This window comes from Micromys minutus, assembly GCF_963924665.1.
Source record: "Micromys minutus genome assembly, chromosome: 3".
Lineage (NCBI taxonomy): Eukaryota > Metazoa > Chordata > Mammalia > Rodentia > Muridae > Micromys > Micromys minutus.
Window position 1 is genome coordinate 83811088 of NC_137972.1, and position 22092 is coordinate 83833179.

General features: G+C 45.7%; 1 protein-coding gene across 1 annotated transcript in view; it reads right to left on the reverse strand.

Moving 5' to 3' along the window:
- The window catches only part of CEMIP (cell migration inducing hyaluronidase 1), a gene marked incomplete at both ends in the record, with an annotated part of 65838 nt that overhangs the window by 36517 nt on the left and 7229 nt on the right, over positions 1 to 22092 (reverse strand). The window contains 6 exons of the mRNA XM_080913865.1: positions 9655 to 9846; positions 10606 to 10738; positions 13801 to 13922; positions 14753 to 14848; positions 15853 to 15923; positions 18674 to 18853. Coding sequence (XP_080769991.1) covers positions 9655 to 9846; positions 10606 to 10738; positions 13801 to 13922; positions 14753 to 14848; positions 15853 to 15923; positions 18674 to 18853 — 794 coding nt within the window. The remainder of the gene's footprint in view (positions 1 to 9654; positions 9847 to 10605; positions 10739 to 13800; positions 13923 to 14752; positions 14849 to 15852; positions 15924 to 18673; positions 18854 to 22092) is intronic.

Here is a 22092-nt window from a genome sequence, read left to right on the forward strand (position 1 = left end):
GGAAAGAGAGGGAGAGGGGAAAGAGAGGGAGAGGGAGAGAGAGAGAGAGACAGACAGATACAGACACAGAGACAGAGAGATAGAAAGACATAAACAGAGAGAGACAGAGACACAGAGACAGAATCTGAGAAAGACAGAGATACATACACAGAGAGAGGTATAGAGATAGAGATAGATAGATAGACAGACAGACAGACAGACAGACAGATAGATAGATAGATAGATAGATAGAAAGTAGATAGAGATCTTGTCTCCAGATGACTCCTTGGAGTTTGCACTGTTGCAGGTCTCTAGTTATAATTCTTAGGATAAAACAACCTCCTTTCAGACCCCTGCTTCCAAGCAGGGCCAACCCACACGCTCAGCAGACTCGAAGAGAAAGAGCAGGCTGCCGGCATTCCTGGGTTTAAAGCCCTGGGTTTGCACGCGCGCGCACACACACACACACACACACACACACACACACACACACACACACAGAGTACGGAAAGAGGTAATGGGGAAGGCCTTGCATCAGTACTTACAGTACTGATCTGTACTGACTTCCTCCTGTCTCCCTCAGCGGGGAGGCTCTGAGGCCATGGATACTAGCCTCATTCTGTGGCACACCCAGAAAGCATTGCCTCCAGCTGGCAGTCCTTTCCGTTTCAGCCACCCTGTCCCTCATTTGTTATGTTCTCTGCCCTCAGACATCCCCCAGCCTTGCTATCCTTGAGAAAAACCTAGCAAGCCAAACACCCTCCCACACTCCGGTTCCTGACCTGTGTGGCTGAATCCTTGACCCTGTGTTCTGCCCATTTTCTTCCTCCCACGACCTCACCCCTTCTCTAGCCAGATTCCCTTAGTATTAGCTCTCATCTCTTCTTCCTAGGTCTGTGCAGAAAACACAGCTTAAGACAGGCTGGTCACTAAGATGGCTGACAGGCCATGTGGATACTTTCTCTTTCATTTGAGATTGTAATACAAAGAGCAACTCTCTCCCATGTGGACTTCCATCCCAAACCACAACACCTACACCGTTTGGCTTTCGCTCTGGCCTTGACTTGATCAAGCAGGCTCTTGCCTCAACCCTGAGATACCACTAGTGCCCACGTGTGAAGGCCACGGTTAAAATTAGCAATACCCACCACAGCGACCTTCCTCTGCTTTCTCATCCCCAGGAAGAGCTGACCATTGCTTCTCCATCACTAAGCACACATCCTGGGAGCTGACAGTATTGCTAAGGAAGCCTATGGTTTTAGAATTCTGCAGTCTCAGTGCAGATAGTGGTTTCTTTGAAGCAATATGACATTGGTGCATATTAAAGCTGAGAAAATAACTCCAGGCAAGCGAATGGTATGTGTTTTCTGTTGCAGCTGTGACAGATTACCACAGGTTTATTTATTTTTTTTATGATTCTGGAGGTTATATGTCTGAAATTAATTTTCTAGGGTGAGTCAAGGTGTTGGCATGGCTGCTGGCTTGAGAAAGTACCACATAGAATCTGTCCCTGAGCATTTTCAGATTCTAGTGGCCATCTATATTCCTTGGCTTGAGATCCCATTTTCTATTTTCCACAGCTCCCTCTGCTTCTGCCTTTCCTTTGCTTTCTCTTCCCTAATCTCCCACAATCCTTCTTTTCTGGTACCTTTGTAATTACACTGAACCCTCCCTCCCCATATAACCCAGGACACGTCCATTACCGGAACTTTAATCTATCCTCATTGTAATACCTTTTTGTCATGTGTGGCAATGTTTACAGGAACCAAGAATCACAACATGAATTCAGCCTATCACAGAGTTCTTGAGAATCTCAGGCATGGTGTCAGTCAGCTTCCTGTTACTATAACTAATGCCTGGGATAAATAAATTTACAAAGAAGAAAGGCTTATCTCAGTTCATAGTTTCAGAGATTCCGAGACCCATTGGCTATGTTACTTTGGCCAATGGTGACACAGAAGATCATGGTGGTTGCAAATGGCAGAAGAAATCCATTTACTTTGCATCCTGGAATGAAACAGGGAAAGGAGACCAGAATCTCACAGTTTGCTTCTAGGACTTATTCCTAATGAATTAAAAACCTCCATTAGGTTCTACCACCTGCTAACAGTTCTACACTGGTCTAACATCATTGGAGTAGATCACTGGAAGCAAGTTAACTACAGAATGCTGGGGCTCTTCCTCCCTGGTTCTTGGGTTGGGTCATGGGTTATGTATTGTCTTTACTGCTTTAAGGCTCTATGGCTGTTCATGTAGAAGCCTCTGTTTCCATCCCTGCTGCTCTCCTTACCTGTTGGTTCTATGGCTTCACAAACAAGCCTTTTGTGAGGCCACAGGGCCTGCACTCTAAAGGGCAAAGCCTTTTTCCCAATGTGGTGTGCATAGTTTCTGAGGGACACTCTCTTTGGAGAGCTAGAGTCTGTCTGGTGGATGAAAAGGAAAGAGACTTAAATTCAGAAAGAGACATTCTAGAAGTTGATGAAGTCCATCTCTAATTATGTCTCAATCATGGAGGACTTTCTACCTTCCTGTTTTTAGGCTCCTCATGAACATGTGGAAGGTTAGAGATTAGTGAGCCTGGAGAAGAATGTGGGGACATGACTATCATAGGGTACATGATGGGGGTGCAGTTTTCTTTACAACTGGACACTGGCCCAGGGGAGTGCTGTGAGCCTGGGCCTTCTCCAGCACAGCCACTTCTGTGTAATGCCTATGACTTGGGGGTGATGCTTCATGGGGGGTGAGAGGTCGCTCTTTCCAGAACCTGTTTACTTCCCACATACACTTGACTGACTTCAAGGGCAGAGCAGGCCACTATATCTTTGTATCTTCTTTTATGATAACCACAGGAGAGTGCTGTTGTGACCTCTCTTCAAGGATTGAACAGCCACCCTCCCACTACTGTTCCTTCTAGTCTAGCTCATGCAGTTTTAGATCACAGAGCCTTGAACCCCTCCTGTCTTTGTTCCAGAGTGCCTGTAGACCCACTCTAACTGGCTTGGGGCTTCCTGGGAGGAAGAGGTACATCTGACTAATCTCTGTCCTTCCTTCTGCATTTGCATGGTGGTTTACAGATCCTGCAGAGTCCTCACACGCATCTAGCCAGAGGGCCTCTTACATGTCTACCTCTGTCTGAATATATCTTCCTTCTCTCTTTTCTTTGTTATGGAGAACATCTACTCTCCTAAACCACCCCCATTCAATATGCAGAGAACTAGGTCTTCTTACAAAGCTGGATATCTGTCCCGAAGAGTATCTGGGATCCTGGTTTTCTGGATACCAGGTCTCCAGTCATGCTAGATTCCGAGGTACTCTTTCTTTCTTCTTTCTTTCTTTCTTTCTTTCTTTCTTTCTTTCTTTCTTTCTTTCTTTCTTTCTTTCTTTTCTTTCTTTCTTTCTTTCCTTCTCTCTCTCTCTCTCTCTCTCTCTCTCTCTCTCTCTCTCTCTCTCAAAAAGATTTTTTTTTTATGTATATGAGTACACTGTTGCTATCGTTATCTTCAGACACATCAGAAGAGGGCATCGGATCTCATTACAGAGCCACCATGTGGTTTCTGGGATTTGAACTCAGGACCTCTGGAAGAGCAGTCAGTGCTCTTAACTGCTGAGCTCCAGAGCTAATCTTTTTCAATGAAAACACCAAAGGACAGTGTTACTGACAATGCCCAGGGAAACTCTCAAAAGGAGTTCTCAACCAAGCAAGACAGCTTGAAGTTGTGTCAGGGGTAGAGAGGGAGAATGGACTGCTACTGCCCAAAGCAAGTGATGAGCATTCTTTTGGGTAAGCTGAGAGGTACAGTATAGAGCTGGCTTTCCAGATGTTCCCACAAGGCCAGACTTGCTTTGGGAACAGGTGGCACCATAAGCGACTGACTCAGTCACATCAGCCCTGATACCCCTCTCTAATAGTCTGCGGTGGATGGGTCAGACACCCTGGTTCCTGGTGGGCTCATCTCTTTCTCTCCCAGACATCCCTTTCAGCTCCCTCCAGGCTGGTTGGGATTATTTCCTGAGGGTCTTTGTTACCTCAGAGTTCCCATCCACCTGGATGCCTCTAGAGGAGCGCCATTCTCCACATGGCTCTGAGCCAGGCTGTATGACTCAGTTTGCAGCAGAGTCCTGGAGCCATGGTTTAAACTCCCTGAACCTTGGGCCCCTCATCTACAGAGGAAACAGAGATAAAAAGAGCTCACATCTCAAGAGGTAGCTAGATCAACAAGTTAGTTAACTCACAGAATGTGCTTAAACAGCCTTGGGCACATGGTTTGAGGTCAGAGGGACAGGAATGACATTTGCAGCTGTCAGGACTTTTGTCTCCAGAGCTTCACCAGTGACAGAAACTAATGGACAGTTGGTTTCCCAGGGGAAGCAAGGCACGGTTAGCTTCAGGTGGATGGAAGGCTTGTGTATGAGATTCCCATGAACTGAGGAAATGCAGGTCCTACTGAGAACTACAGGAATTTTGCAATCACAGCCACCTCCCCTGCTCCAAGACTCCTTATCAGAACCTTTACAACATTGCTCCTGTCCACACTGCAAGCAGTTATCTCTCTTTGTCCCTTTCACAGGCCACTCCCAACTGCAATCCCAGGGAAGTTGTGTGTCTGATTTCTTTCATCTCTTCCTGAGTGTGGGGTTCTTCCACAACTCTTCATATCTCCCCACCCCCACTCCCTGCCTTCTCACAGCACTCACATGCAGGCTGATCAGGTCAGAACTGTCTCAAATGGGCCTACCAGGAAAGGTGAAGAGGTGCCGGGGCACAGGGAGTCTTTTAACATTGGTATTCTCTGGATTTACCCATAGGCACCCCAATACCATACTCTTTGAACACCCACAATACAAGCAGAGAACCAGACACCCTGAGAACAAGAGCAAAATAAACCACAAACACCTTCTCTGGGAGACAGACACAACAGGTACTTATAGATTAGAACCCAGGGAGTCAGGGGAAGGTGGAGACTGGTGCAGGGGCAAGGACTGGTCCAGAGGGACAAGAATTGCCTAGGACCCCTATGGCCATTTCAGATGGAGATGCTAAGATTATGTACTTTTATGAAAGACAACACAACATACATAGGTTTGCAGCTGGGCAGCTGGGGACAAGGAAACTGGCTTGCTTGATCTATACTAGTACTACCCACAAAGAACTTGGCCCACAAGAAGCACCCTAACATTCTTGGTCCATCCTAGGCACATTCATGAGGCAGTTGGTTGGGTTGCTAATATTCCGTCAGGAGCAGTAGCCTTGGCATGAATCCCCACATCTCTGCTGTGTGAACCTGGCATCTCAAGGGTTCTTCAACCTCATGGTTTCTTTGGCACTCACAGCTGCCCTGTCAGGACCTGCTCAAACTGAGATCTCTCAGTCTTGGGGTGTACCCAAGGTTTAGCCCAACCCTAGGGGAGACCCTCCTCCTACTTCTTATGCAGGCAAGGGTGGAAGTCAGGCTTCACCCATCAAGGAGTAACATGAGCTCAAATGATCTGCCAAAGGGGCAACTGACATCTCAGGAGGCTGTCTACCATGCACTGTGATGACAGCTTAAGTATCCTATAGATGCAGACATGGGAAATCCTTCTTGGCTAGGAGTACCCAACAGACTCACGGAGCTCAGTAGCTTCCTGTGCACTCAAGCAGAGTTGTCCTGCAACCTCCTTTCCCGTCTGTGACCCTAGGAGCTCTCATGGTCTCCCCTACAGTCTACTTGTCCTCGTGATGGCTGGCCCACCCGCTCAGGTTAAGTGCCCACCAAGGAATGCCTTCCTTTCTAACAATACTTTTTTTTTTCCTAGACACTGTGTCATCTGCCAGCTTCCCAGTTAACCCAGTTCCTTACACATCCCTTTTGTAATTCTCGTGGCTAGAGTCTTGTTTTTCTCGCAGTGATCTTTGATAGAGGCCCTTCTCCCTGCTGGGATGCAGCGTCCCTGGGGCAGGGGAATGCTGTTCATTGTACTCACCATCACGCCTGGATGCACTGCCTGGCACATGTTACACACTCGGATGTTACACACTCGGGAATTCCCAGGTGTATAGATGATAAAATGGCCCACCCCTCTTTCTGTCCCCACAAAGGCAGATCCTAGGGTACCTCCTCATTCCCAGGGGAGGAAGGTGCTGACCCATTATCCACAGATGTGACTCCCACACCTGGACTGTACACCTAGCTGGTCAGATCTCCAGATTACTGCAGACTGCCACAGCCTTGAATGTTACCAATGGTGACAGATAGAGGTTGCTTTTTCCTTCACAATGCCATGTACCTGCAGGTCCTAAATGGCAGAAATGGCACACTGAAGCATACAAGGTCCAACCACTAGTAACCAACTACGCTCCTTCTAGCCTTCTCATACTGATGCTAGATTATTGTGGGTAGGGCTGTGGAGATAGCTCAGTGTTACCTGTCACACAAATGTGAAGACTCTTGAGTTCAGTTCCCAGAACCTACACAAATGCTGCTTGGGTGGAACAGCCCACCTATAATTCCATTTCTCAGAAGGTGAAACTAGGGACCCCTGGAACAAGCTAGGCAGTCATAGCTGCATCGGTGAGCTCTGGGTTCAGTTGAGCAACTACCCCAGTACTTTTAAATAAGGAGGAGAATAATAAAGGATAACTACCAATATGAAATCTGAGCTACCATGCATATACATGCACATCCCCCCATAGATGCCCTAACAAGTGTGAGCATGCATACACATATGAACACTAAACACACACATGAATGAGAATAATAAAAATAACTATTGTAGCTGATGTTAATAATAAGTGCAGCAAGGTAGGTGCAGTGATACAGGCTTTTGATCCTAGCATTTGGAATTGTGAGTTGGGGCTATCCTGGGCTATGTTAGTGGAATCTTATCTCTATAAATGAGACACAGCTGCTTGGTTCCTTTCTCTCCCCCCCCCTCTCTCTATCTATCTATCTATCTATCTATCTCTATCTCTCTCTCTCCCTCCCTCCCTCCCTCTCTTTCTTTGCCTCTGCCAAACAAGACAAAGTCAAAGATGCCTTTTGCAGAATGTGTTCACAGATTATTTCTAGCATCTCATTCCCTTCTAACATTAGAATTCAAAGCACAAAGAACCCCCATCCAGAGCATCTTAGCATAGTGTCAAGTTCATATTGCCATGGCCTGTCCTGTGGATAATAGGCTAATTCCTCGAGCTCAGGGCTAAGAGAAGGGTGATCTTTTAGGTCTATCTCCTCCCCTATTTTGAATATAAATAAGTTTCTCTGCTCTGACTGCCAGGAAGCTCAGAGATAACCTTTATGGCTTATGTCCACCACTCATGTGGACCCTTTTTTTCCTGTTTTGTTACTTACTTTTATCCTCCAGATTGTCATTTTTATTCCACTTTATTTCTTTCCTTTGGGTGTCAGATTGATCTGGACTTATTTATGAGATGCCCCAAAGCCTTTCTTGAAGACCATAGGGATTCAAACATTATCATTTAAATAGCATCTCTTACCTTGTAAGCTTCTCATCTTCTAGACTTGACCTGCCCACTGCTACCTCCTCCTTTCTCTAGCCATACTCTCAAACTAGCATCTCACTAAAACTGTGTGTTTTGTTGACTACTCCCAGGATTGGTGCCTTGAGATTCCAATAAGGCTGTGCACTGCCTCATTCGTCTGATTCACAGGGCCGCTTCCTCTAAGAACAAATTCAGGAGGTGGAAGGCTACAACTGCTTCTCACTTCACTCAAATGAGGTTTCTCAAATTCTTAACCGGCTGAAAGAGATGGTTTTGAGTTTGAGTTCCTCGAGGTTTATTTCTAAAACCCTCGACAATTGGAATACTGGCTATGCCTTCTCAGTGGTCAGTTTTATCAATGTGAGGCGACTTCCTCAGGCTGCAGCATGTGACAGTCTGAACATCCAGTAGTGAGTCTCTTCCCTTCTGACAGGTCATTCTGGTTTTAAGAAATGACCCTTCTATTGACTCTCCCTGGACAGTGGCTGTGCGGCATGATGTCCCAGGGACTTGGCATGCTTCCTCGAGACAGGGATGCCTAGAGCTGTTGCCCACTGCTCCCTGCTGCCCAGTTCCTCAAAGCTGCCCTGCACTGAGTCCACTGTAGCTTTGTTTTTCGGTATCTAATTTGTTTCTCTGACACAAATGGCATGCCCATCAATTCCTTTCATGTGATAGTCAAGTTGGATTCTGTTGCTTACAACCCAAAGATGTACATACATAATTTCCAGGAGCAATTGACCTACGTTATGTATAAGGTCTCTGTGGTGGTTTGAACAGGAATGGCTCCTTAGGTCTTTAGGAAATGGCACTACTTGAGAAGGAATAGGAGGTGTGGCCTTTTTGGAGGAAGTATATCACTAGGGGTGAGCTTTGGGATTTTAAATACCCAAGCCAGGCCCATTATTTTCCTCTATTCCTATTGCCTGCCAATCCAGATGTAGAACTCTCAGGTACATCTCCAGCATCATGTCTGACTTTGTCCCACCATGCTGCCTACCAGGACAATAATGAACTAAATCTCTGGACTGTAAGCTAGCCCCAATTAAATGCTTTCCTTTATAAGAATTGTGGTCATAGTGTCTCTTCATAACAATACAACATGGACTAAGACTGTCTTTTTTGCTCTCTAAGAATTTGTGATTCTGGTAATATCCCAAAACATAAAATATAGGGCATGCAAGTTAAGATTCAGAAGAAGAAAATATAAAACTCAAAGGCTATGGAAAGAAGAGATTTAAAGCATTGTGGTAGACTAACTTATTTTCCAACAAACGTTCATTCTGTGCTCTCAATCTCAGTGAGAAAAATAGGCTTTTCTGACAGTTCATATTGACCTTGACTATGGGATGTGCTCTAAATTGACCTGTGTTTTGGCCAGCAAACTGACTGTTTTGTTTAATTTTTCTGAGTTCATTTTGTTTTCTTTTGTTTTGAAGTGAGGTGTTATCCTGAAGCCCGGGTTTGCCTGGTACTCACTATGTATCCCAGGCTGGTCTCAAACTCACAGCCATTCTCTATTTCTGCTCTCCCAAGTTCTAGAATTTTAGATATAAGCTAGTATTACCATCATGCACCAGTTCTAAGCTCAGACCTTAGAAATCCTCCACTCTCCCTCCCTGCTATAGGAATTTCACACTTCTGTCGGGAGAAGAATGTGTCTGGGGAAGATTGAGAATAGTATGGAGCCAGTGTGAGTCCAGCTTCTAGACTGGAGCTATGACTGTGTCTTCCAAAGGCTCATAAGTTAAAGCTTTGCCATGATCCTGTGATGCTCTTAGGAGTAGGCTCTTGTGGGAAGAAGTTAGGTCACTGGGAAGATGTCCTTGAAGAGGATGCTGGGACTCCAACATCTTCCATTCTTTGTTTCCTGGATGCCATGAGCTAAACAACTTTCTCCATCACTAGTTCTTAGCCTCCACAACGGGGCCTAACAAACCATGAACTGAAGCTTCCAAACCCATGTGTCTTTCTTTTTAGGTCAATTTATTTTGAATATCAGTTAGGCTGCCTGCCTGGGCAATGTTTAGTTGCATCAACGGGGAACCAATGCTTGAAGATCTCATCGTTTGTTTGTTTGTTTGTTTGTTTGTTTTGTAGAACATTGAGAATAGCTCACAGATACAGATCTCCTTTCATCTGAGGCCTACCAGTGTTCAGATTCCTATAGCCTGGAGTGGGGAGCTTCCTACCTGCCACTTTGACTTGTGTAGAGGTGCAGGCTTTGCAGGGGAGCACCTGGAACTCTTCTGCCTGGTACATCGAGTAGTCGGTGCTAGCGACGACCAGCGTGTCTCCAGGCTTCCATGACCAAACGTTGTCCACCAGACTCAGGATGGTGCTGTTTACGTTGGTGTCGATGCTAACCGTGAGCTTGGGCCTCACTGTAACCCAAAACAGGAAGGAATACAAATACAGCCCTTTGCCTTCAGCAAACATGTGGCTGCCCACTTCTTCCCCTCCCTTCTGGGAATCAGTAAATGCCAGGTGTGCCCTTCCAAAACCCAAATCACCAGGCTCTCTCATCCCAGTCTCAGTACTTACAGGTTTTTGAAGTCAACAAAAACCCAACCAAAAAAGACCCATTCATTAGCTCTGGGCAGAGGAATTTTCCATTGACTTCTAGCTGGTGTTCAGAGTGCTGCCTCACCACACCCACTTTGCCCAAGATATAAAACAAATATAGTCCCTCTCCACTGTTATTTACAGTAGCCATAAGCCCCACCCCCAAGCCCATCCCTAATGAGTGCTTTCTGGAGATGCTGGTTCCAGAACAAACCAGCCATTTCCACTTTTTCTCTAATGAACACTGCCTGGAGAACTGGATTTGAAACAACAGCACCAGAGAAAGCAGAGAGTCTGTGTTAGCCCTGTCCGTCAGCACACTGCATTCTTGGACCACGCCCACCCCTCTGGAAAGGAAAGGCTTATGACAGGTCAAAGATTTGCTATCTGCTTCTAATGCCTGGGACTCTCTGGCTGCTTCTGTACTCGGTGGGCGTGGTTATGACATTCTGAAACTCAACACAGCTGACCCAGCCATCCTGATCCACAGTGCGTTAAAGTCAGGTCAGGGATCAGGTTAGGGTTCAGAGCTCAGTTGCATTTCTAACCCAATTAGAAACCAGGATCTGCTTGCTTACCAGGTTTTCCACACAAGAATCGCACTCGATAGCTGCGGCAGGCTCTGCCCCGGGTGTAGCAAGCAAATCTGTAATCTTGGCCATTTTTGTAGACAACCTCAGTGCTGAGGGCGACTCCATCCATTGTTGTGGCCTGAGAATGAAATGGAAATTACAGAGCAAGGATGCTTCTGTTTTTTTATGAAGAGGGAGAGTGCTGATTAATGTCCACAACTTATATTTACAAGTCTAAAATTGTCCCCCATGTGAAACTCCTTACAACAGCCCATGACTATTATCCTAACTGTCTTTGCGAGTTTGGTTATAAGAAAGATACTGTTAAGTGTCAAAATGGAGGTGGTGAGGCCTGGTTTCTGGCAGAGAATCAGTAAGAAGGGTTGTGATCTAGCAGGAGTCCTGAGTCCTACTTACTGTTCATGATTGTGGGCACATTTACAGAGCATCCACCATGCACAGGCTCTCTTAGAACCCTGATGTGTCTCTTCTTATGACCATCTTACTACCCTCAGTCTATGAAAAGGCTGACATTTATTTACTGAGGATTCATTCTACACAACCTTCAGGTCCCCAAATGGGTTTCTATTCCTCACCAGGAATCTCAAAAGTCTGTGCCCAGGCTCTACCTAATGGGTTTTTCTATTGACACAATAAGCCAGTTCAGTCCAAACAAGAATACAAAGGCAGATTTATGGGGTGGTAGGTCTCCAGCAGGTTAACTGATCTCAAAGGAGCAGGTCACTGAAGGTCAGCATTCCCTCTAAAGGGGTTTTTATAGAGCTTAGGTGAAGAGGGATGATGCGTCCGATAGGAGCTGGGATTGTGCTCATTAAACTCAAGACCTGAGCCCCTGGATGGCCACTCTCAGGTAGGTTGTTGGGAACATGGAAGAGTAGTGATCTGTTAGCCCAGAGTGTTTTCCATGTGGGTGGGGTTGAGGGAAGCAGGGCAGATGGAGTTTACCAGCTTGTATAAGGGTGAGCAGTGGCTCCAACTAAACACTACCCTCAAAGGCAAAGATCTGATGTGTTTAGGTTGTAGCCTGGGCGTCTTGACTTTCAAAATTGCCCAGGTGATTCTAACAGGTAGGAAGGTTTGGGATCAACTCTCTCCGTTAAAGACCTAAATGCCTGTGTATATCCATCACCTCCTCATGGTGAAACTATGTTGCGGTAGTTGTTTTTAGAGATAAGAAAAGTGGCCTTCAAAGAGCATGAGTAACTTGCCAAACACCACAAGGATAATAAGTGGTGGAGTGAAAATTGAAGCCCAAGCTCATTTAGTTTCAAAGCCCCCATTCTAGCTTTCAGGCACGCTCAGTCTAGTGACCTTTGGTCAGACGCCCTGTTTCCCATCCCACTACTCATCCACCCCCATTGCATCCTTGAAAGTGAAGTTGCAACTGACCAGGGATGCCAGGCAAGAAGCACAAGGACAGAACAGAATCTAGGAACAGGCTCAAAGGACTGTGGTTCCTGCCAAGTGGGGCTCATCCCAAAGCCAGGGTGTGTCCCTCTGCAGACGGTGGCTGTCATTCAAAAACATGCAATTTAGAAAAGCACTGTGGCCATCTTTGGCACAGAGACCATGCAGACAAGGAGGCAGGCTTGCAGAGGGGAGGGAAGTATCACCAATGAGAGGGAGGGAGGGAGGGAGGGAGGGAAGGAGGGAGGGAGTGGGAGAGGGAGGGAGGGAGGGAGTGGGGGAGGGAGGGAGTGGGGGAGGGAGGGAGGGAGGGAGTGACAGAGACAGAGAGACAGAGAGGCACTTTAGGAAAGATTCTCTGGCAGACTACAGAGGCAGTGTTGTCTTTGGCCTGAAAGGAAGTCTCCCAGATATAGATACTAAAATTCAATCAAAATCCAGCTCTTTCAAAGTCACCCTCACAGCCCTGATTTCCGAGTCCCTGTTACAGTTGAGACCAGGTTGTAAACCTGTCCCTTTGGTACCTGCTAAAACCCAAAGGAGTCATCACCCAAATTCAAGTTCATCAACTGTCAATCCTTCTTCCTCTGACTTCAGAGCCCCACAACAACAGCTTCATCTTCAGTGGGAGCCTCAACTCCTTACATATTAAAGTTGGATATTTGTCACAGAACAAAAACTCTAGTAATAATTTCAAGGGAACTGCTTAATTACACTGCTTTCTCATTTAATGACCTCAGTCGGTCTTGTTTAAGAAGAGTAAAAAAGATCTATCATTGCTAAATGGCAGGAATCTTTAAAGAAATATTATTATTAGCCATACTTGCAGATAAAATACTTAATAATGTTTCATTTTAACAGTAAATTAAGTTAATTTTGAGCAGGGCAGTGTGGCACAAGTGTACTTGCCTTTAATCCCAGCACTCAGGAAGCAGAGGCAGATGGGTCTCTGTGCCAGCCTGGTTTACATAGTTAGGTTCAGGCCAGCCAGGCATCATGAGACCCTGTCTCAGACCCCTCTCTGGGCTTTTGAGTAAAATTTATAGAAGACACTCAGACACCGTGTCCATACATGGTCACTTCACGAAGCCAAGTTGTGAAGGAATATTTATGACCTCTATTTACTGAGGCATAAAGTCTGAGTGTACATGCAGAACTACAGCGTAGGGACTCTTGTTGAAGAACTGGGAGAAGGACTGACTGAGGGACCTGGAGTAGATAGGGACTCCACAAAAAGACCAACAGAGTCAACTAATCTGGATCCTTGGGGTCTCCCAGAGACTGAATCATCAACCAAAGAGCACACATGGGCTGATCCCAGGCTATCCCATCCCCCACAAATATGTGGCATATGTGCGGCTTGATTTTCATGTGGGTCCCCCAACAACTAGAGACAGAGCTATCCCTAACTTTGTTGCCTGGCTGTAGATCCTGTTCCTGTAACTGGGCTGCCTTGTCTAGCCTCAGAGAGAGAGGATGTGCTCAGTTCTACAGTGATTTATTATGCCAGAGTGGGTGGTACCCAGGGTGGGGCCTCCCCCTTATCAAAGGAGAAGGAAGGGAAGGGGATGTGGGGGGATGGGCTATGTAAGCGGGAACTGGAGGAGGGAGTGCTGATATTGTGATGTAAAGTGAATAAATAACTATTAATGGACAAAACATAGGAAAAAGGTCTGACCCACAGAGCCCTCTTCAAAGGCTGTGTGTCTGCGTCTGTTTCAGTCAGCTATTGGGTTCAACCAGCAGACTCCCTGGTTGCTGTGAGCTTGGTACCTGTATATCAATGGGCCGATTGCAGATTTTTCCTGGGTAAGCTGCTCGCAGATCTGAAATCTTCTCCCCACCTTTGCTCTGAGGCACCTTATCGTGGTCGAACCACTCCGTCCACTCCACATCTAGGCAGAACGCAAAGACAAGGTCGGTCAGGACCTTGTTTCCTTTCGACTTATCTCCTGATGACTGTTTCCTTTCATAAGGGCAATGTGGATCTCTTGTTCTTACAAAAGAAATGAGCAGGATGGAGAGAAATAAAAACCCACCATCAACCTGTCCCCGGTACCCATCACTACCATGTAAGCCTGAGATAGCTGCTCGAAGGCCAGCTTGTATCCCAGCCTCTGCCTGTATTTCCTGGTCAACGCCATGACAACCAACCAGACCCCCCAGAGCTCCCAGGGACTAAACCACCAACCAATGAGTACACAGGGAGCTGTTCGTGGCTCCAGCCACAAATGCAGCAGAGGATGGCCTTGTTGGGCATCAGTGGGAAGAAAAGCCCTTGATCCTGTGAAAGTTTGATTTCCCAGTATAGGGGAATGCCTGGGCAGGGAGGCAGGAGTAAGTGGGTGGTGGGCGAGCACCCTCATAGAAACAAGGGGAGGGAGGATGGGATAGGGAGATTCTGGAGGGGAACCTGGAAAAGGAGATAACATTTAAAATGCAAACTTAAAAAATATCCAATAAAAGAAAAGAAAATAGACAGTGTGATGAGTTCCAAAACACATTCAACTTTGAAAAAAAAAAAATGGCACAAATCTCTGTGGAGGGGCAAGGCAAATCTTAACCACAGGCAAGAGCATGCTAACAATCTGCCAATGTGACTTGATTAATGAAAGACAGCTTCAGCGCAGTTTCCCAGTTGATGCCTAGTAAAGTGTCCCTACTGGAATAAGACATCTTGTCCTGTGCTTCTGATATTTGGTTTTCACAGTCTGAAACACCTCACCTTGAACCCATTCGCTGGATGAAGAAACATTGAAATGTTCGCCATGCTCTGTCTGGAACAGTTTGAAAACCCGGGCAGCGGCCGAACCTTTGTGACCTATCAGAAGGACCAGACATGTGAGCAAACCAACAGACCCTGAACTTCATGATGATGTTGGCCTTAACAGAAAGGAAACCCCTACATCGATGCCTCTTTGTTTTGATTTGGTTTAGTTTAAGTGTCTTATTTTTATTTTTGTTTTGGGATTGAATTAGTAGCCCAGGCTGGCGAAGGATAACCTTGCTTCCACCTCCCAAATGTAGAGATTTTAGATGTGCACTACCACGTCTAGTTCACATCTAGTGGATTTTTTTAAAACTCAGATCTTGAACCATTTTATTGAGGAGTATTTTCCCATAATCAAAGTATTCTTGTCACTTAGAAAGAGGTTACATACATTTTTTTTCCTGTGTGTGTTTCAGTTTTGAAAGTTCAATTCTGACAGATGGAAAATTGAGAAACTATTATTTCTCATGGTCTGAGTTCTGCCCTGGGCTTTGAACTGGCAATACCTGCCCTAACCACATGGGCAAAGGCACTACACTGTCTGAGAAAGACCCTCTACAGGCCATGGATGTACCTCAGATAAAGTGATTGCCTGGCATGCATAGAGCCATAGGTTTATGCAATGGGGGTATGTATGTACTTATAATCTCAACACTTAGGAGGTAGAGGCAGGAGGGTCAGAAGTTCAAGATCTTCCTCTGCTACATATTGATTTTGAGGCCATTCTGGGCTACTTGTCTTAAACAAACAAACAAACAAAAGGACAAACAAAAAAATATTTCTATGGTTTCTAGTCCATACTGTTCTTCAGCTCTTAGCTTTTCTTTGTCAGTGAAGACTTCTTTGAACATATGGAATCCTAGGGAGAGACCTACTTTCCTCTAGCCTGGACCTGTGTTACTGGCTCACAGTGCAGTGAGTGAAGTGGCCAGATTCTTAGCTGGGTCCTTGCCAATGGGCAGCTATGTTCTGAGAGCAGTCAGTCACTTAGCACCCATAGCCTCTCATCAGGGAGACCCTGGAGCAGACTAGGGCTCTCACCAATCATTCATTACCATGGTATTCAATGTGGTCTTCAACCGAAGAGGAGGGATTTCCTTTCACAGTGATAAAGCTCCAAGGGTGCCTGAAAAAAACAACAGAGGGACAGGTTTTTTTGCATGTTGGAGCTGGTACTCAGTAGGGCTCACAGAGTGAAGACACAGTCTTATAGCTGAGTATTCCTAACTACTGGAGAAATCTACCATTCACCCATGGGCTTCCTTTTCCCATAAAACAAGAACCTTTCTTTGCAAGCACAAGGCTTCCTGCTTCCTCAGCAGCCAGCTAACCTGGGCATCTCTTCCCTGGAGTCAGTTTTACTCAATGCTGGCAAAGAATGGATATGAATCACAAACAAACACGCCAACAACTCAACCAACCGTGCCACCCGCCAAGCCCAATTAGAGCCTGCAGTAAATATCGGACTGGTACCAACAGAGGTGATTCCACTCATGCCCATTGCCCAAAAGAGGTGAGCTCAAGGAAAATGGCACAGGATACGATGACTGGCCACTTAGCCATCTGCCTTGGATCTTAGAAAGGGATGAAGCATGTTGGCTTGGAGATGGGGAGGGAAGGAAAGAAAGGTTCAAGGTCTGGAAAGGTCCCAGAGCCTTTCTCTCTGAAAGTGTGCACTGCTCATCAGCAGGTTTTTCTGGATTTTGCCTAGCATGCTGCATGCCATGATTAGGGTAAGGGGCCCACCCAAATACACCACCCTGGCATATTGAGTATTCTATACTGAAGAAATGGCAGAAATGACCTTCCATCCTTTCTTCCTCAGCCCCAGGAGAGAGTTGTTCTCTCTAGAGCTGAATGAACTGGATTCTGGAAAGAATTCCAAGTCTGTTCATGACAGTTGGCTTATTGGAGAAAGACATCAGATTTTCTTGTTATTCTCTACATTTCGTGAAACTTAGCACACAAATACTCAGGTTGAACCATTTGGATTCTTATGACCTCTGTTTCCTTTGAAAGGTCCTTCATGGTGTTTAACTTAACATAGCGTAGCTTTCTTATGAGAACCAGACTCTTTTAAAAGACTCTTTCATCTCCAAAGAATGCAGCAAGTATGACAAAGCAAAAAAATCATGATGTGAGTAGCTTTTGATTTTGCTTGGACCTCTTGTGTTGGGGAATTAGTGCTGAAAGTTATTCAGCTGGGGTTTAAGATCCACCTTGTCACACTCATAATTACATGGCTCTCCATTGCCCTTGGGCAAAACTGAAGCTCATCAGCACAGAGCCATTTATCCCCCATTGTCAATCTTACATCCTTGTCTCTCCCATGTTCATCACTGTTTGGTCCTTCCCAATTCCACTAGATTCATGGCTTCACAGCTGGCTTAGCCTCCTCCGGGCTCCGTTCCTGCACTTCCCCTTGGACCAGCTCCCCTTGCCCACAATCTTGTTCTCCCCCAACCCCTCATGAATATCTCTACCTACTCATGCAAGACCAACAGGCCCAGCTGAGTGAATCCCACCAACACCTCCTCACTATTTCCTGAATGAATATAAATGAGAGGTCCCGGTCCCAGCACATCTATTGATTTTAGATGCTCAGCTCTTATCACCCAAACATAGAAAGGAGGGGTGGTTATGTAACTCCTGCTTGCTGTGACCAGGATGGCATGTGGAGGTTCCCATTGTTCCAGTAACTCTCTTAAAATGAAAGAACAGCCATTAACTGCCAGGCAGGGTGACAACTATATTACTCATATTATCCCATGGAACCCCTCCCAGCACTCTTTTGAGATAGATCCTGAGATACCTTACTTTACAGATGCAAGAATTAAGGAAAGAGGATGAGTCATTTGCCTGTGGTCACACCTCAGAAGCAGTGCAGCACAAATTCAAAGCCAGGCATCACAAGTCAGGCCTTGGGCTCTGGTCCACCACAACTGTCTCCCGAGGTCCTTCAGTAGCTTTTTGCTTCATATTCCCTCTCTCATTGTAACTTAGTAAACTGACTTTTGGTTTATAATGTGGTGAAACGAAAGTGTGTCTGGCACTTGCTGACAAAGGAGGCCTGCCACACCAAGATATCATTGTCATATTTGGCTGCTTGAGTTTCCTGCCCCAGTTTCCCTTCCAGAAACAACACCCAGAGAATACTGCCTGGAACCTGGGGTGTCTCTTCTTGCCCAGAGGTTCTCTGTCCAGCCAGCTAATTTACTCTGCAGGCTAGAAAAGGCTTTGAGCATCTCTGGCTTGCCCTTATCTGAGGAGGCTGAAGAGTAGGTATCATAATCTCAGACAGCTAAAGGACAGGTCATCTCACATTTACCCAAGTTGAGAGCTGGCTTACTGGACCAAAAGATGTGATTGCAGTATGCCAAACAACTACCTACAGTTGTCAATGTGTGCACACGCCAACGTCAGGGATGATGCTACAATCCAAAGCAAGAAGCTACACACCAGAACCTGTTAAAGGGCTCCCTTTCCTTTGGTGTTTAGCTGGGTGGAGATAATTACATAATCCCTAAAACACTGTCTGCCAATCCCCAAGGCACAATATGAACCTGAAAGGGTAAGTAGACCTTAGCTGTCCATCAGGGCTCTTATTTCTTTGCTCATTCTAGGCACACTTGTAAGTGACTGGGGAAGAAAGTTCATATAAAAACCTGGGCATTACAGTAGTGGACTTTTCCTGTAAAAACAGAACAAAACCAAACCAAAACAAAGCAAAAGCCTAGGCTTTCTTTGAGCACCATGCCACAGTGTGAGTGAGCAATGTGCCTGCAGAACCTCCTTCTAAGTCTGGTGGAGCTGGAGACATGCCCTGGTTAACATAGGCTTCTTCAGTTGAGTGGAGATGGAAGTGATGGGCAGTACCTAAATCCAAGATGGAGGAAGTGCTTGCTGCCCAGTTTGGTCATTGCCTTCCGGGCTGTGTCATCCAGGTTTCTAGAACCTTCATCATTCACTGCGACAGAAAGAATCCTGCCATCGGGTACTGCATTCAAATACTGGGCCAGACGTTCACTCTCTTTCTTGGATCTGTAAGTGTCAAACCTAGAGGGAATAGAGAGAGTAAAGTTGTAGATAGCCTTGGCAGCAGTCTGAAAGAGACAGAGACCTAAGAACACATCTGTTTTAGCAGCTAAGATAATTGTCCATAGACCTTGAGGGCCATAAACAAAGAGCAGACAAGTTTGGCTGTTTGGCTTGCCATATAGAGATACTCAAGAAGAGGGAATTTGATTTGGTCATACTTATCATTCTCAGGGGAAAATGCCTCAGAAATAACTACAGTGGTGGAGAGCTTTGGATCTGAGATGCAGAGTAAGTCACATTCTTGGGGTTCAGGCTTTACATGTTCCCTTTCTTCCTGGGAGCTGTTGCTCATGTCTCTTGGAAGAGATTGGCATTAGGAGACAATCCAGACACCTAGAGCATCAGGGATTTCTATCTCTGATCTAGACCAAAGCAACTCTTCCAAAGTCCATTGAGGCTGCCTCATGTCAAGTCTCCCTCCCTGGAGCAGCTCCTGAGTATTTCAGAGTCACTAAACTGTCACATCTGATTCCCACTGCAGTAAAGACAGACTTTTGAACCACTGTGAATGCTATATTGCATTTCTCCTTCTTCCTTATCCTTTCTCTTTTTAAAACATTTTACTTTAGTATACTAAGAACTCTAATCAAGAAATTCACCCTTTTAAACAAGCTTTTAAGTACATAATGCATTATGGTTGACTACAAGTACAATGTTGTAAAAACTGACCTTAAACTAGTTTTAAGTAGATAACACATTATGGCCATTTATAAGTACAATGTTGTAAGAAATGATCATTCCTTACTACATTGTGTGTGTGGGGTGGGGGGAGATAAATTGAGACAGCCCACAATATATCAATCCTGACCTTGACCTCAAAGAGAGCCTTCCTCAGCCTTCCAAAGGCTGGAATTACAGGAATGTGCCATCTCACTTTTGCTTTGCTTTGTTTTGTTGAGATGAAGGGGGTTATCCCAATGTGTTGCTCAGGCTGGCCTTGAACTCCTGAACTCAAGTAATCCTTTCTCAGCTTCTCAAGTAGCTGAAATGTCAGATGCACACCTCCATGCCTGGCTAATTCACTTTTACAAGTGTTTAAAACCAACAACTATACCCTGACAGTAAGAAATCATAACTGAAAACAGTTGCTCCAGCATCACTAATCTAAGGTGGCAAGTCCACAGAAGGAACTATCTTTTGTTAATAATCATTTTAATTTTGAAATTATAATATAATTATATCACTTTTTCCCAACCCTCCCCTCTCCCGTCTCCAACCCCTCTTGTGTAAACCCACCTGAGTCTCATTCAAATTTATGACCTTTTCGTGTGTTGTGTGTGTGTGTGTGTGTGTGTGTGTGTGTGTGTGTGTGTTTGTCACTTTGATTTCTAATACAACCTGCTTTGTCTGTATAACGTTACTCCCAGGTATGTTTTCAGGGCTGATCACTTGGCATTAGTAACCAATTGGTATGTTTTTTTTTTTTTTTTTTTTTTTTTTTATCTCTAGTGAAGGCTATCTCCTCCCACCCTCAGTATCCATTGTTGCCTATAGTTCTTTCTGTAGGGTTGAGACCATCTGACCTCCCACTTCCACATTGCCATGTCTGCTGGTGTGAGCCTTGTTCTGTCCATACAATGGAAGAGATCTGACTCGGAATGTAACGAGCAAATAAGCCCGTGTGACCAGCTGGGAAAGTTTGGAAAAGGATAAGGTTCCACAGCGCAGTGTGGTAATTGGAGAGGTACCGCCCGGGTGCAGATTCATGGCATCTGGCTCAAGTGTGCCTTTGAAGTCTAAGCCCCCCCAGCCTGTTCCCACAGCCAGCCCTTACCCAAGGCCCATAATGCGACATCCACTTCTCCTTCAGGAGACTTGTCTTCTCCCTGATCCCAACCCCATCAAAGCCCAGCCACTTTTAAAAGCCAACCCAAGTCTTGCTCCTTCAGGTAAATTCCCCATTTCCCCATGTGAATAGAACCTGTGCTTGTCTGTGCTTGTTAATCTCCCCATACTTTCAGCCATGGGATCCTTAAGGTCTCCAACCTTCTTTAAGCCAAGGAGGTGAAGCAAGCAGGTCTCCTGTCACTCAAACACCTGTTCTAGCTGTCCCCTGTACTGACAGCACTTTCGGTCCTCCTGACTGGCCTCCACCGTGCAGCTGGACTATGTGACTCTAATTCCTGTACCTGCCCCTGAGAGAGTCTCTGACTCTGCAGCTGTACCCACAGATCTCTTTCTACTCACCCACCCAGCATTATCCTTCCAGGGATCTTTTCTAGAGGGGAGCTTACAAGCCCCGAGGAAACAGGGTAGTTCCAGCTCTGTGGAACCTAGGTAGATCCCAGAAGAAACATGAAACGTGAAGGAGCAGGAGGCCTGTTGCTCTGCCTTTCAAGTCACCCTATAGTCTTCTATTGCCTGTAGTTCCTGCAGATGCTTCACCCCCACCTACACCTCTCACCTGTCCCACTGCTAGGGCTTGACTGTTGAAGTCTGCTAAATGCAGGCCCCCAAGATCCGGTTGCCCCAGAGACAAGAGAGTCTGCTTGCCCCCAAGTAATTGGTAAAGATACCGACAGCCAAAAGCTGGGCAAAAGAGACATAGGCAGGGTCCAGAAGGAGAGAAGACGGGAGAGGAGGAAGCCACCATGGTTTGGATAAATCACGAAAACATGGCTATGTGTGTTGGCTAATTGGAGGTAATAGCAGTTCAGATGAAACACGGCACATTATATAATGGGATTGTTGGCTGGGAAACAGACATAATAGCGTAGAGGGTAGATATCTGCCCAGCTGTTATGCAGATTAAAGCTTATTATAAATATAAAGGTCATGTGTGTCTTTTATCTGGGAACTGCATGGTCAAAGGCAGGTTAGAAACCCTGGGTTGCAATTAAATAATTGCACAACATTTGACAGCCACCGTTTTGCTCCCCCTCCCATTTTCTTCCCTGTCATCGGAATGTTCTTTACAATCTGACCATACCTTTCTTCAAGACTTCAGACAGCTTCACATCTTACTGAAAATAGAATCCACCTCTTTACTGTAACCATTACCTCTGCTCCTCCATCCTGCCCCGCACGTCCACCTTTGGGCCCATTCCCCTCATGTGAGAGTGCAGTTCTTCGGGCACCTCCAGCCCTTTGCACTTGTGCTGAGTTTTTTTCTGACAGTTCTCAGCTCGCAGGCTGATCCTTCACACTGGCCTTTCCTGATCACTTTCTAAAGTGAATTCTCCAGTTCTCTCTATTAT